This window comes from Trichosurus vulpecula, chromosome 6, assembly GCF_011100635.1.
Source record: "Trichosurus vulpecula isolate mTriVul1 chromosome 6, mTriVul1.pri, whole genome shotgun sequence".
NCBI lineage: Eukaryota > Metazoa > Chordata > Mammalia > Diprotodontia > Phalangeridae > Trichosurus > Trichosurus vulpecula.
The window spans coordinates 169,714,909-169,730,710 of NC_050578.1; the positions used below are offsets into that span (position 1 = coordinate 169,714,909).

General features: G+C 39.6%; 1 protein-coding gene across 1 annotated transcript in view; it reads right to left on the reverse strand.

Moving 5' to 3' along the window:
• TBC1D1 (TBC1 domain family member 1) overlaps positions 1-15,802 on the reverse strand; it is a 300,647-nt gene that overhangs the window by 23,299 nt on the left and 261,546 nt on the right. The window contains exon 19 of the mRNA XM_036763075.1: positions 11,975-12,134. Within this exon, the coding sequence (XP_036618970.1) occupies positions 11,975-12,134 (160 nt within the window). The remainder of the gene's footprint in view (positions 1-11,974; positions 12,135-15,802) is intronic.

Here is a 15,802-nt window from a genome sequence, read left to right on the forward strand (position 1 = left end):
CTATCTTGTATATGTGAAGCTGGCGTTATGCACCCAAAGTAAAATTTTATATTGAATTTCATCATATTAGATCCATCCCAATGCTCTAAGTCTGTCAAGATCTTTTCAAGTCCAGACTCTACTATCTACTTTTAGTTATACCTGCCAGCTTTGTATGTTCTGCAAATCTGAAGAGTCTTTAAGCAAGCAATTAAAATGTTAGACGTGGATCCCTAGTGTACTCCTCTGGAGACCTTCTGACACATTGACACTGTGCTATTGGGCCAACCTTCTCCACCCCAATTGTCTATGGGTATGGATGACTGATGATGAGATCAAATGTATAATGAAGACCTATGAAAAGTGAACTGGGCTGAACATTCTGCTATTAAGAGAGCAGTGATGCAAGGCATAAGAAAGCAATGGATGCTACCCCAGGCTTATTGCCATAAAATTGCCCCATAAGTGATTCTGAACAAAAGAGGACCTCAGACCTGGTACACAGCAAGTTCTATAGGTCTAAGATGGCAGCAGATATACACAGGAAATGAAAAATCTGAAGAAATACTATGGATTCATATTGCTTATCTGGAGATAAATTCCAAATTCTGTCCCTCCCTCCCCTTCTCCACTCGCTCCCTGAGATGGCAAGCAATCTGACATAGGTTACACACATGCTTAATCATTTTTTGTCTCTCCCCCACCTCCCACAGTAGTCTGGTGAAAGTTATGACTCTGTTTCTCCAAATAATGTTTTTAAATGCATAAAACAAAATATATAGGATTTTAAAGGAAAACAAAGGTAGTGAAAATAAAGCTGTAATTTTTTTCTCCATCCAAGTTCACAGATCCCCTGAAATCTATCCCCCAAAGAAGTCTGTGGACTCTGGGTTAAGAATCCCTGTTCTACTGGTCACAGGCCCACCCAACTAAGAAATAAAAGTCTTCTACAATGGCTAAAAAGCAGAGTTTTCCAAACTATAAGGTATGCTTCCTCAGTGGGGCAGGAGATTCTCTCATAGAAAATGAAACAATGGCCAAAATTATTGTATATTTTCTAGTATCAATCCCCCATAAATATACTGACTTTCTTGAATGAAAACAAAGTCCAAATCAAAGTCCACAAAAGTGAGACTAACGTGGTGAATTCACTTCCGCCAAAAGTTAAGGCTGTGTAATTATTTAATGCAATATATGAACAAACAAGATCAAATTTGAGTCAGTGCATGTTGAAGCCTGAGGTGAGGACAAACTGCCATTCTCACAATCAGTGTGGGCTAATGACACAGTTGGGCTGTGTCATGCTGCTTGCAATATTTGAATGTAGCATGTAATCTTGAAGTTAAATAATTTTTGTGTGAAAGAAAAAGTATAATATTTTAGATTTCTTAGACTCTGGTTTAAGTACAGTATGTATAATAAGCTTGTTTTTTTTTAAATGGCCACTTTAAAAAAAAGAAATAACTCAAGGACAGTCATAGATAATCATTTTAAATATTCAACAATTACATTTGTGTGTTATTATAAAAATGGTAATAAATTCTTAATTTTACTTGAATTGTTATACAATCTTATAAAAGTATTTGCACAGCCTGTTTTATCGATAATATGAAAGGGGAGTAACCATTTGCAGGAGGAGGGAGGTGACAGAGGCAGAGGTCACTACATAAAATTTGGAAAGCACTCGGCTAAAGTATTCTGAGAGTCTACAACCCCCTCCAATTCTTAAGGTATGGCTTCCTTGTCAGGATTCATTTTGATTAAGGAAGGTCAAGATTTTAAATGAAAACTACCCAAGAAGCATTAGCACACGGCAATTACCTCACCATCTTGGAGAAGATACACAATTAGAGTCTTAATCACAAACTATTGAATATGCTATGCAATAGTGAGGTCTGAGCAGAAGGTTCAACTTCAAATGAGTCAGCATATGGCCTTTCTAGTGTATATATATATAATGTGCTAGAATGATGCTACTACTATATATCCTGACATTTGGACAAGAACCATATTTTCCAGGCATATGAATGCACTGTTGGAATCATTCTAGTAAGCAATTTGTTACTATACCCCCAAAAAGTCATTAAACACACACACACAGAGATGATAGATGGATGGATGGATGGATAGATAGATAGATAGATAGACAGATAAGACATTCACTGACCCAGAGATACCACTATTTGGCCTATACTCCAAAGAGACAAGAGAAAAAAAGGACTTGCATATACAAAAATATTTATTGAAGCTCTTTTTGTAGTAGCGATGAAGATGCCCATCCATTGGGGAATGATTAAACAAATTATGTTATATTTGTGTAATGGGATATTATTGTGCCATAAGAAATGAGAAGCACTATTTGAACTGATTCAGAGTTAAATAAGCAGAACCAAAATCATTTACATATTAACAACAACATGTTAAAGACAAACAGCTCTGAAACATTAAAAAAAACTCCAATTAAGGCATTGACAAACCACAATTCCACAGGACTGATAATGAAGCATGCTGCCCACCCTTCTGACAGAGAGGTGATAGGTCCAACATATAGAATGGACATGGCCAAAGTGTTTTGTTTGATTATGCATATTTGTTATGGGGGTTTGGTTTTCCTTTTCTTTTCCTCCACTGGGGAGAATGGAGGGGAAACAGGTGCTTATTAATTGAAAAAATAAGATTACCAACTACAGCTACAGCTCAGAAAAACTCAAGAGAGGGATAAGCAGCGCAATCATACTTGGGTTCACTGGTGGAAATTCCAACCAAAGGATAGACTCCTGCTGCAAATTCTTTGCATCTAGGGAAAATACAAAACAAAACAAAAAAACAGAGCAGTACCACCCCATACTAAAAAGTTCAAAGAACAAGCAACCTGCCAGTCCTCAAAATAACCTCAGAGAATAATCAGGACCTTGCAGAGATGATGTCCAACAACCAAGGAGACCCATCAGGGAGTCAGGGGGAGTGTTGGGGAGGCAGGCACCGAGGGGAGTCCACTCTCCCCCTCAAGACAAGTGACACTAGATAATGGCTTGTGCTGAGAGGCTCTAGATCAAGAGTGTCAAAAATCATGGCATACAAGGATTGTTTTACAACGTTCTCCTGGCTCTGCTCCGCTCACTCAGCATTATGTCGTGTAGGTTTTTCCAGGTTGTTATGAAGTCTGCATCATCCCCATTTCTTATGGCACAATAGTATTCCATCACCTTCATACACCACAGCTTGTTCAGCCATTCCCCAATTGATGGGCATCCCTTTGCTTTCCAATTCTTGGCTACCACAAAGAGAGCTGCTATAAATATTCTTGTACATATGGGTCCTTTTCCTGCTTGCATGATTTCTTTGGGATACAACCCTAGAAGTGGTATTACTGGGTCAAAGGGTATGAACATTTCTATAGCCCTTTGGGCATAGTTCCACACCGCCCTCCAAAATGGCTGGATCAGCTCACAACTCCACCAGCAATGCAACAATGTTCCAATTTCCCCACATCCTTTCCAGCATTTATCATTTTCCTGTTTTATTTTAGCCAATCTGCCAGGAGAGATGTGATATCTAAGAGTTGTTTTGATTTGCATTTCTCTAATCAGCATACAAGGATTGTTTTTATTTGAATTTGACACCACTGATCTCAGTCACAACTGCAATAAAGAAATTGTATGTTGGTACTTTTGACAGGGTGTGAAGCCTGCCCAGTTCCCCTCAGTCTTAGGGATCACCGTCCACACTGAGGAGAGTTAAGCTGAATCTGGCAGCTACCCTTTTTCCTGTCTGATTTTCCTCATGGTCCTGTTCCTGGCTTCTAGACCTCAAAATCCTGCCTGTCAATATCTCATCCTGGAACTCCCCTCAGCACCCGGGACCTTGTCTCCCTGGAATACTCAACCATCTGTGACTTCCTCAATCCCCTGGTAAGACCTTCCTTCTCCCACTGGTGAATTCTTCCTGGGACCGGGTCCTCATTTTGTGGAGGAGCCCAGGCTGGACTTCTCATTGGGCATCTTCTTTCCTTGGCCCTCACTCTCCACTCCTTGCTTTTCAGTTCCCTTTGGCGTGTTGTCTCCCCTGCCATGAGAATGTAATCTCCTTGAGTGCAACGACTGTCTTTCTTTTTGCTTGTATTTGTATCTCCAGGCCTTAGCATAGTGCCAGTCAATACTTAAAATATTCATTTATTTCCTTCCTTCCCTTCCTTCCCTTCCTCCCTCCCTCTCAGACTGTGGAGGTCCCTTACAAAGGTCATCTATAGAGCTTGTCACAATAGGGAATGAAGACAGAAACAATCATCCTGGGCCATCTTTGGGCTTAGGACCTCTGTCTGAGTGTTAGTTAGTGGGCCAAGGGATGTGGATCTAGGATACCAAGGGTACAGAACTGACAGCAGGCCACCAAGAAAATGTCAGACTATTATAATTCCTAAAAACAACAACAACAACAAAAAACATTTAACTGAAAACATAACACTTTCCTGAAAGTGGGACATGATTTTCTTCATATTGGAAAACCAGGTCTGTTTAATAAGGTAGAATTCTAGATTTGAAGTCAGAGGACCTGAGTTCCTAATACTTGCCATTGGATGAGTTACTTAGTTGTTCTGGGTCCCAGTTGTCCCTCTGTTGCAATCTGTTTGGGGTTGGACTTTGTTGACTTCTAAGGTCTCCTCCATTTCTATATTTATGACCTTGAGATCTAGCTATATGCAAGAAGCCATGATGATTCTAGAAGCTTATGGAGAATATCTCTGAAAGTTTTGCTTGGGGATCCCAAACTTAAAATTATTTCACTAAGGACAGATTATTTCGTTAAAAAGAAATTCTTCCTTCTCACCATTAAAAAAATAAGCCCTCAATTATTCTATTTGGAAATGCTAATTTCACACATTTGGAAATCACTGTTGAAGCAGGCTATTCACATGGCAGGCATGTTCAGGCGGGGCAAGATTCTTGTTGTTTGGTAAAATCCTTAGAGCTGCCTTTTTCAACAGGGATTTCTTCCATCTTTTTGCTTTTCCTCTTTTCCAACTATAGACCAACACTGGCATTTATCAAGCAGGAAATAAAGGTGGTGACCCTGAATTCAGCTGACTCTACCACTTTGTAAACTATCTAGCAAGAACATGAAATAAAGCTGGTTTTCACAATAGTCACTTTAGCTCCATTGTTTTGGGGTCACTCTGTATCAATATTCTCTCTTAGAAACTCCTCTTCATTTGAAAGTGGGATTTTCCAGCTGGTGAAAGATATAAAACCAAAAAGAGGATGAGAGAGTACATTTCTGTTTTACTTCTCTCACCACTTCAATTCTTCCCCTATTTGTTCCTCTTAAAAAGTTAAGATCCTATGTCTGGGATACGATCACATTTGACTCTACAACCAGTGGGAATAATAAAAATAACATTATAACAATCAGGTGAATCAAGGTTTTGGAAAAAGGTCTGTGCAACATAAATCAAAAATACAGAACATGAGCCAAGGATCTTCATTTTCCATATTAACGGTCTCTCCAAATGCCTCACTACAAATCTCAAGGCATTTAAATGACAACTTTCATTTGCCTCTCTCCTCTCTTCTACATGTTCCAAAAGTCTTAGTGAACTTTTAAAATTTTAATAGCTATATAACCAGCCATAAATCTTAAAATCAAGCACCAGTATCATAAGGTAGGGAAGTTTAATGCATAGAGTATTGAACCGGGAATCAGTCAGAGCTGAGCTCAAATCCTGCCTCAAGATAACTCAGGGCGAATCACAACCTCAAAGGGCTTCTGTTTCATCATCTGTGTGTCATCATCTCTCAGGGTTACTGGGGGGAAAAACATCAAATGAGACATACTGTCTAAGTTCTTTGCAAACCCCTCAAAGCACTATGTAAATGAGACGTGCTATGATTAGCAAGTTGGCTCTAATTTTTCAAATTCTTTAACAGGGAGAAATGCACTATAGATGTAACAGTGACAACATCTGTTCTCCTGCTCCACATAGAGAAGGAGGCTACTAAGCATTCAGTGGTGGCTAGGAGAGGTTGCTGAACGGGAATCAGGAAACATTACATGTGATTACCTGAAGTGAACGTGAGCGCTATCAAGAAGGCAGGCGGCTGCCCCCAGAGGAAGCATACATTAATCCAAGGTGACCTATCCCATTCTGATGAAAGACTGAGCCAAGCTGACTGCATGCCTCAGAAATCTTTTACTTCCATATAAAACAGTGAATTGTTAACAAAGGCCCATTTGTTTTAAAAGCTTATCCAGTCCTAAAGTCTTGTAATGAAGTGGGCTACAGGCCAGAGGAGTACAATGTATAAATGGCAGGCTCTAAGACCGAAAAATCGAGCCATCCACAATCTTGGAACAGAATAAACATTGTTTCCTAAGCCTCTGGCCAAGCTAAGTAAATAAGTGGTTTGGGAGAGCCCACCTTCCTTACAGGACCTACTTTAGACTACGACTGCCTTCTCTGAAGTGCTGAAAGTTGGGATAGATGGAGTAAAAAGGGTAGCTTTTTGTAACATGATATCACAACACAATACTGCCTTGTAGTTCACACATCCTGGCTATAAACCCTGGTTTTAGTGAACTGGAGAATAATCCACTGAAAACCTAAGGAAAAAACCTGTGGGACTAAAAGGAATCCTAGGTTTAGGGATCAACTTCTTTATGTATAATGCATTGGAAACTCCAGGACCCACCAGTGACTATAGTATAGAGGGAGAAAAAAATGTTGAGCAATGGCTTAGACTCCTGATTACTCCACCATTACTAGGGCCCTGATAGAGCTGGGTTTCTTCACTTTTTTTGTGTCACGGAACCCCTTTGGCAGTCTAGTGAAGCCTATGGACTCCTTATCAGAACAATGTTTTAAAATGCATAAAATAAAATATATGGGGTTACAAAGGAAATCAATTCTATAGAAATAAAATCATATTTTTTTTTAAGTACAAAGAATTCAACTTAAGAACCTTTATGACAGATTCAGTAAGATGCTGAGTTATCCATGCTACCATCCAAAATTGAAAAAATGTCTGGCACATCTCAGGCAGATTTCTGTTTTGCTGTAAAGCTTTTTACATATACTTCATGAAGGTTAAGGAAAGAGTTCTTTTCCTGAAATCCTTTACACAAAAGGCTATGCAATCATGTCCAGGATGGCCTGGGCGTAGCCCTGCCTGGAGGCACAGAGATGAACTAGATGACCTCTTGAAGCCTCTTAAAGCCCTTTCAGTCCCATGATTCCATGAAAAGCCAAGCTCTCTTTTGTTGGGTTTTCTTGACAAGCAGAAGAATTCAATGCGTGCACTGTTTCCAAACTAGCAGTAGAACTCTCTTCTCTTTCTCATCTCCTCCCTCCCCTCCCACAATCAATCAATAAACATTTATTAAGTGCCTCCGATTTATTAAGGCACAGCACTGAGTGCTGGAATTACTTTATTCGAAAAATACAATGAAGACTCAAGAAGAAAACAAGCAAAGTGAACTCTGGACCAGAGTATCATAGACAGAGCTGGAAGGGACCTTAGAGGTCATCTAGCCCAACCCTCATTTTACATTGAGGAAACTGAGACCTAGGGAGATAAGGCGATTTACCCAAGGTCACACAAGTAGTAAGGGTCAGAATTTGAACCCAGGTCCTTTGACTGTAAACATGGCACACTCTCCATTGTATCATACTGCCTCCAAACAAAGGAAAACAAGGGTCAAAACAACAAGAAAATTTAAGACATGAAAGTCGTCTGTAGGGAAAAAAGAGAGTTGTAGAGGTCATACTGATGTGGTATTCCTGTAAAAGTCTGAGCCTATTCTATGTAATAGCCTATTGGTCTTAACATTGGCATGGAATTAAATCTTCAAATCAATTTGTAATTCATGTTTCTTATTTATTTTCCTACATTGTTGAATAAAAAGCCCATAAAACTCCCTAGCCATAACTTCTTTAACAATTGTACCAATTTTTGGCTGGTTCTACCACACCTACTTCATTTTTAATCATTCAAGAGACAAGTGAACTTAATTTAATTTTGGAATAAAAGAACTGAAGAGGTGGCATCCCATGAGATTGAAGAGACAGCCTCTTTCTGTTAAACCAAATGGGAAAGCTTGCCAAAAGCCCTCGCGGCTGAAATGAATAGTAATAAACAGCTATTATTGTTGTGTACGCCAATTAGAATGCCTATTTTAAATTAGGAAGTAAGCAATCTTTTGAAAATCCAGTAAAAGAATGGACATACATGTCCATTACATGTATTACACCCATACAATGTATATCTCCCCCCTTTCTCCACTGAAATCCCCTTTGAGATCCAGCCTAGGTCCTCCCACCTATCATCTGAGTACCAACCTAGTTAAATTTGGAGAGGATTATTACTAATTTGACTGCAAAGTGATTAATTTTTCAGCCAGAGGAACTATTGAAGATTGCCTACTAAGTCACAGAGTGGATACATCACTAGAAAGGATACTGACACATGAAAGACAGACTCTCGAAACATGTCTGTGACACAAGATTGCTCAGGGGATGTACTGTACATATGTGAAGAAAGAAGCTAAAAAATTACCATACCTACACCCCAATTCCAAAATTTTCATAATGCTGGAACTGAATCTGACTCTTAACACTTTCTTGGTTGCCAAGCCATATAATAAGCTCTTGTGTAATGTCATCATACAACGATTTTAATAATTGAAATTTTCTTATGAACAGTGAAAACATATTGAAAAAAAAAATTCATGGTCTAAACTAAAGTCATGCTTTACCAATATGAGTGCATGAGAAATAGCCCTGGCTCTCAGAGAGCTTACAGGACAGCTGAGGGAAAAGTGGAACAATATAATTCAGTTGTATATACGACAAAGTTAAACTGTGTAGTACTAACAACAGGGGCAAAATGCTATTCTACATGTGCTATAATTGTCAGAGAAGGCTTTGTGGAGAAAATGAAAAGATTTGAAAAGTTGGAGGGGAAAGTAAAGTCATTCCACACAGGCATACCATAAGTGAAGCTATAAACAGGAAAAAAACCAACATATGAAATTCAAGGATGGTTTAATATCAGAAAAACTGTTTATATAACTCATCACTTGAGCAAAAGAAAAAAAAAAACCTGAAGACTCCATCATCAAATCATTAGTTCTTGATAAAACACAGCTTTTGTTAGTGTAAAAAAATATACAGAACCAGAAGGCTCTTTCTTCAATATGATGAAAAGTATATGTTTCAAACTACATGTGTATATATATTTCATAGTTTTAGAAATATTTGTAATTGCAATAACGAATGAAAAGAAAATGAAAGACCTCATACACGTTGGTAATGGAGAAGTTAAAATATCTATTTGGAGACACATGTCCCTAGAAATAGCGGGACATAAGGTAAACCCCCTAAATTATCTTCATTTCTATTCAATACAATAATCAGTTAGTCGATAAGTATTTATTAAGCACCTATCATGTGCCAGGCACTCTGCTCAGCGCTAAGGTCCTAAAGAAAGGCAAAAGATGATTTTACTCTTAAAAACAACAAAAGCAATACAATATAACATATCTGGGCAAAATTTACCATAACGTGCAAAAGACCAATGACTGCTATCAAGGTGACTTCATGGTAAATTTGAAAGAAATCAAAGAAGAACTCAAGAAACAGAAGAATATCCCCTGCTAATGGGGAAAAAACTGGGGCAGAGGGACTAGCACTCTCAGATTTCAAAATGGACTATAAAGCAGTAACTAAAAACTACCTGGTCCTGGAAAAGGGACATGGAAATAGACAAATGGGAAGAAATACAGAACCCAGAAATAGAACCAGCTGTATATACCAGGTTACTGTTTACTGAACCCATGCTTAGGAATCACTGGGGAATTATCTAAATAGAAACAGCCAGAAAACAAAACAAAACAAAACAAGATAGCTGTATGGCCCAAAGGGGGGCGGGGTGGGAGGGAGAAGAGAATTTGGATCCACACTTCACAGATCCTGCTTTGGACGCTCATCACCTGTAGAATCCTTGCACCACAGTTCTGTAAAATGAGGGGGGGAGGGGAGAAGCAAAAGGTAGAGGGGCCGGACATGCTAGATGGTCTTTTAAGGTCCCTTCCAGCTCTATATCTAGGGGCCTACGATCCATATGCCACACAATAAACTAACTGAACCAGCAATCTATTTTTTTTTAAATCCTTAAAAAATGGAAGAAAGAAAAGAAATCAGCTTAAGTGGAACTAAAGCTTGAAATGATAAGGAAACATTAAAATAAGCTAGGTACATTATGAAGGTCAAGAAAGGGAGATGGGCCCTGATGTGATAGCAGGACATAGATAGACTAAAGTCAGGGGCCTGTTGCAATAATTTAAATCTAAGGTGTTAAAGATCTACACAGTCCTGGACATATCAAACAAAGAATTAAAAAACTTTTTTTGATAGGATAAGGGGATGAAGGAAAAAAAAGGAGTGCACCAATATTTCTAGTGTAGGAGGCTGAGATACATTATATGTCATACACTGACAGATTTGGAAAATCTGCAAAGGAAGAGGCTTTTATTTTTTGTTGGGGGCAGGGGTGGTGGGGCAGATATGTATCTGGTTTTTGCCATGTTGAATCAGAGGCTGCAGTGACATGTCCTGGAAATATCTAGAAACAGGGGATGAGAGATGCAGATTTCAAAGTCTTCTACATTGAGGTGACTGCTGAAGACAGGAGAATAGGTACATTCTCTGAGAGAGAGAGCAGAGAAAAAGTAAAAAGAGCAGGGATTATTGAATGCCAATAGTCAGCTAGCTGCAAGTGGAGGAGATGACAAGAAAGACAGAAGAGAAGCAATCACAGGTAAGAAAAGAATGGAGAGCCCAGGGTTCCAGATGTCCACATAGGAAGGAAGGAATTTTATGAAGGTGGGGGTCATCCACAATACTGAATGCTTTAGATTTAAGAAGAGTAAGAAGCAAGAAAATACTGCCAGAAACGAGTGTCTTAATGGCTAGGCCTTAAAGATAATGTGTTAATCTTAAGTCCCTACTCTTGCCCTGCCCTGTGCTAAGTGCTGAAAAGGGAAAAAAAAATCAATCAAACAAAGAAAACCCCCAAACGACAAAAACTCCAGCCTCCAGCTCCCAAGGAACTCACAGTCTAATGAGACAGACAACATGCAAACAACTGTGAACAAATGATATCTACAGGAAGCAAGGGGACTAGAGTTAAGGAGGACAGGAAAGCCTTCCTGTAGAAGGTGGGATTTCAGCTGAGACTTGAGGTAAGCCACGGAGGGCAGGCAGCATAAATGAAAAGAAAATGTTCCAGGCATGGGGATCAGCCAGGGGAAATTCACATTCAAGTTTTGTTTAAAGAAAGGCCAGGAGGCCAGTCACTGGATCACAGAGTACGTGGAGGGGAGTAGAGGAGACTAAATAGGCAGGAAGGGGCCAGGTGGCTTTAAAAGCCAAACACAGGGTTTTCATATTTGACCCTGGAGGTGATATGGAGCCACTGCAGTTTACTGAATGCGGGGATCATGATCAGAAGATCTGCCCTTTAGGAAGGTCACTTTGACGGCTGAATGAAGTAAGGACCCCTACTTCCAAGTGGGGAGAGACTTGGGGCAGGGAGGTTACTACAACAGTGTAGGAATGAGGCTTGCACCAGCACGGTGACAGGGTCAGAAGAAACTATACGAGATGTATTATGGAGGAAGAAATGCAGGCACCCCTATTGTAGCTGTATTTCTTCTAATGGGATTTAACCCACATTATTCCTAAATCCTTTTTTGGAAGATGGAGAAATACAGAGCAGTTATCAGAAATGGAGGTGAGGTGGGGAGAGAAACTATAACAATGCAAGGTACCCTGTCTAGCTGAATCTTAGGATTTTAGATAATATAAGCATCACAGAAACATGGGATATCCTACCTTTATATAATGCTTAAGGATAAAATCAAAACAGTAGCAGAGAGTGAGCAAATATTCTTATCTATCACAGTATCCTGATGATCCAGAAATAACTTTACAAAGACTCACCAAAGACTCTGGCTACAAATCCTAATGGAAACTGTGATGCAAACATGGTAAGAAACCAGGGGGCAGCATAAAGACTAGGGCCAATCTCATGTTCTTCCAGGTGACTGTAGAGATCTCGGTGGTAATCATGAAGGAGTCTTGAAAGCTGGTACATCTGGATCTGTGGGAATGTATATATTTGAATACATATGTAGCTACAGTACAAATATATTTATGAATTTACAAACATGTTTCATCTATTTGAGGGAGAAAAAGATTATTTGTTATTAAATGCTTAATATGCAATCATTACAACTTCAAAAGTTCAATTTGGAGTGCAGAATTTACACTCTGACCACCTGAGTGAATGACATCCCACACCTTCCATTTCCCTTTGATTCCCCTATGTCGCTAGACTAAGAAAATATATCATCTCTCTATCACAGGCATATTCTAAATAAGACTCCCCTTACACAGTTTTACAAAAGCATCATTAATCTATAATAACCAATCGCCTCATTCCTGCCCAATAAGCAGCACTGATGTACTGGCTAGAGGGCTGGCCTCAGAGACGGAAATATCTGGGTTCAAGTCTTTAACACACATTAAGTGTGGGACCGAGAACAAGTCAGTGAACTTCTTTCAGAGCTCCAGATGTTCCTCAGATTGTATATAGATATTTAAAATATATATGTGTGTATATATATATGTATATAGTTAACATCTGTATAGGACTTAACTATATATTACGTATCACATACATAATATATGACATAGAATATACATTGCTAGGCAGTGTTCTAAGTGCTTCACAATTATCTCATTTGATTCTCACAACCACCCTGACAGGTAGATGCTGTTATCATCCTCATTTTACAAATGAGGAAGCTGAGGCAAACAGAGGTTAGTTTCTTGCCTTGGATCACACCACTATTAAGTGTCTGAGGCTGGATTTGAACTTGGTCCCCCTGACTCCAGGCTTGGTGTTCTATCCCTTACCCCTAGCTGCCCACAAGTTCCAGACAAATTGGCAATCTGCATTGGAAGTTCACACTGGGAGTTCCCTATGTGAATGAAATCATAAGTCCACACTAAATACTACCCCTTGGCAAAAAAACAAAAATAACCCCAAAGACCTAAAAGCTGTAGTATCTCGACCATTAAGATGGCTGAGACAATCTTAAATGTTTTTATGAACCTAACTGCTACCTGTAACCTTTTTTTTTTTAAGAACACCAGGCCTGGAGTCAGGAAGAATTGAGTTCAAATTCAGACTCAGACACTTATTAGCTGTGTGACCCTGGGCAAGTCACTTAATCCTGTTTGCCTCAGTTTCCTCATTTGTAAAATGAGATAGAGAAGGAAATGGCAAGCCACTCCAGCCTCTTTGCCAAGAAAATCCCAGATGGGGTCACAAAGAGTTGGACACAACTGAACAACGTTTTTACCTAATGTGTATCTGTGAAACCAAGCAATGATATGAGGCATGATAGCCTGCAGGAACACATACAGAGCTCTCCTAAAAAACAATCATTTCTATAATGAGGCCTAGCATTACCTCAAATCTCTCTCAAATCACTCTTGTAACTACAGCACAGGAGTTCCACTGTAGTTTTCACTAAAATTAAATTATATAGAGACATATTACCTCTCTCAGGAAATCCACTTTGGTTTCTTTTCAGCCTGAACCAAGAGGACTATTGCTTATTTTCTTAGTAATCTTATGGAACAAGCAAGTATTGTATAATCTGCTAAGAAAATCATGACCCAGAATAGTCTTAAAGTTTTGACTCCAACTCCAGATATGTGGGGGCCCTATAGCTGGCCTAGGAATGAACTGGGGCTAGGCAAAGCTGGACCATACAAGGCTGTTTCTTGATGGGTGCTGCCCTTATTCTGGATAAATACTCCTAGGTAGAGAAGCCCCAGACAGGGTTAAAGAGGTTAAGAAGTAACATAAAATTTTCTGAGGCAGTCTCTTCACTCTATCATTTCCATATAATAAGGGTCTAAAATGAACACAAAGAACAGTCAACACTAAAACAGTAATATGACATAATAAATAAGCTACATAAATTTCATAAGCTCTGCTTCAATGTCATAAAATTGGCTTCATGGCTGCTAAAAGCTCATATTTCTGGTCTTAAAACGGTAACATTAATGATAATGTGGGGAGAAGAGAAGAAACTGAAACTACTTGTGGAAAGTGTTCGTTGGGCCGAAAGTTTCTTGGTGGATGAAAGCGAGTCTTTTTATGAGATTCTTATTCACTGGGTTCAGAACTAAAGTTGAGAGTTTTTGAATGCTAAAGTCTGATACTCTGAAAATATCCGGCTCTAGCTTATCCTTCCCAAGATCTTACTTAGTAATTTGTTTGTACACTGCAACAGAAAAGTCAAAGTTGCACCAAATCTTCCCAAACAACTTTTATTTTAGGTACATTTCAGCTTCCCTAAATCTTCAATTCATTTGCCTTACATGGAAGTAAGAACAAAAGATTCATTTCCTTTTTTAAAAAATTAGGATTACTAAACTATAGATGAAGAGAATGTTGCGGATATGTTTTACTCAGATGTCGATGAAACTTTTGATAAGGTATCTCCTGCTATTTTTGTAGAGAAGATGGAAAGTCGGGATTAGATGGATTCCAAATTAGGTGAATGGCTGGACTCAGAAAATAAAAATCAATGCTTCAATCTCAATGACAAGAGGTCCCTGATGGAGCACCCCCAGGGTCTATGCAACTGAACATTTTGGTCAGTGACTTAGATAAAGGCATCAATGGCACATTCATCAAATTTACAGGTGACATAAAGCTGGGAAGGGTCGCTAACACTGTCAAAGCCCAGGTTCAGTTCCAAAAGGAACATGACAGGCTAGAGCACGGGGCTGAGTCCATTAAGGTGCAATTCAATAGAGACAAATGTAAAGTCATGTGCTGGGAGTGGCATGAATAGACAGTGGTTTTTCAGAAAAAAAATCTGAGAGTTTTAGTAGACTGCAAGCTTGAGTCGGTAGTGTGATGTGGCAGCCAAAATGCCTACTGTGATCTTGGGCCACACTGAGGGGCACAGCTTTCACAAATAGGGAGGTAAGAGCCCCACTGCACTCCGCCCTTGTCTGAATTCATCGGAAGTGTTACGTTCAGGTCTAGCCATCATGACTTGAGGACACTGAAGAGCTGAAGAAGGTCCGGGGGAGGGCAATTGGGATGGTAAAGGCCTGGAGCCTGTGTCATGAGACTCAGTAAAGGAACTGGGCACATTCGGGCTGGAGGAGACTCATGAATTTGAAGGACAGTCATATGGAGCAGGTTCTTTTTAGAACCATTGGGAAGACTGAGGAGCAACAGGTAGAAATTATGGGGGTCTGTTATAGGCCCAATGTCAAGAAAAACTTCCTAACAACTAGAACTGGCCAAAAGTGGAAAGGACCCTCTAGAAAGGTGGTGGGTTCCCCTCCTTGGGGGTCTTTAAGCAGAGGCTGAATGACTGACCACTCACTGGGTATGGGACAGTGGGGATTGCTTTCATGATGGGTCTTGCTGAGGTCTCTTCTAGCTCTTCAATTCTAAGATTCTGTGACTGTCCATTACTGTTATCCCTCTTCTGTGAATGCCTGTGGGACTTGGTGTCTCTCCCCTTCATGTGTCTCTTGGAATGGGGCTCCTTGTATTGTGATTTATCTAAGTGGCTAGTAAGCATCATGCATAGAGAGCTGGACTCAGAATCAGGAAGAGCGGAGATCAAATCCTGCCTCACAAAAGTATCAGCTGTGACCATGGCCAAGTCACCCAGCTTCTCTCAGTCTTCATCTGTAAAACAGGGATAATGATGACACCCAACTCAG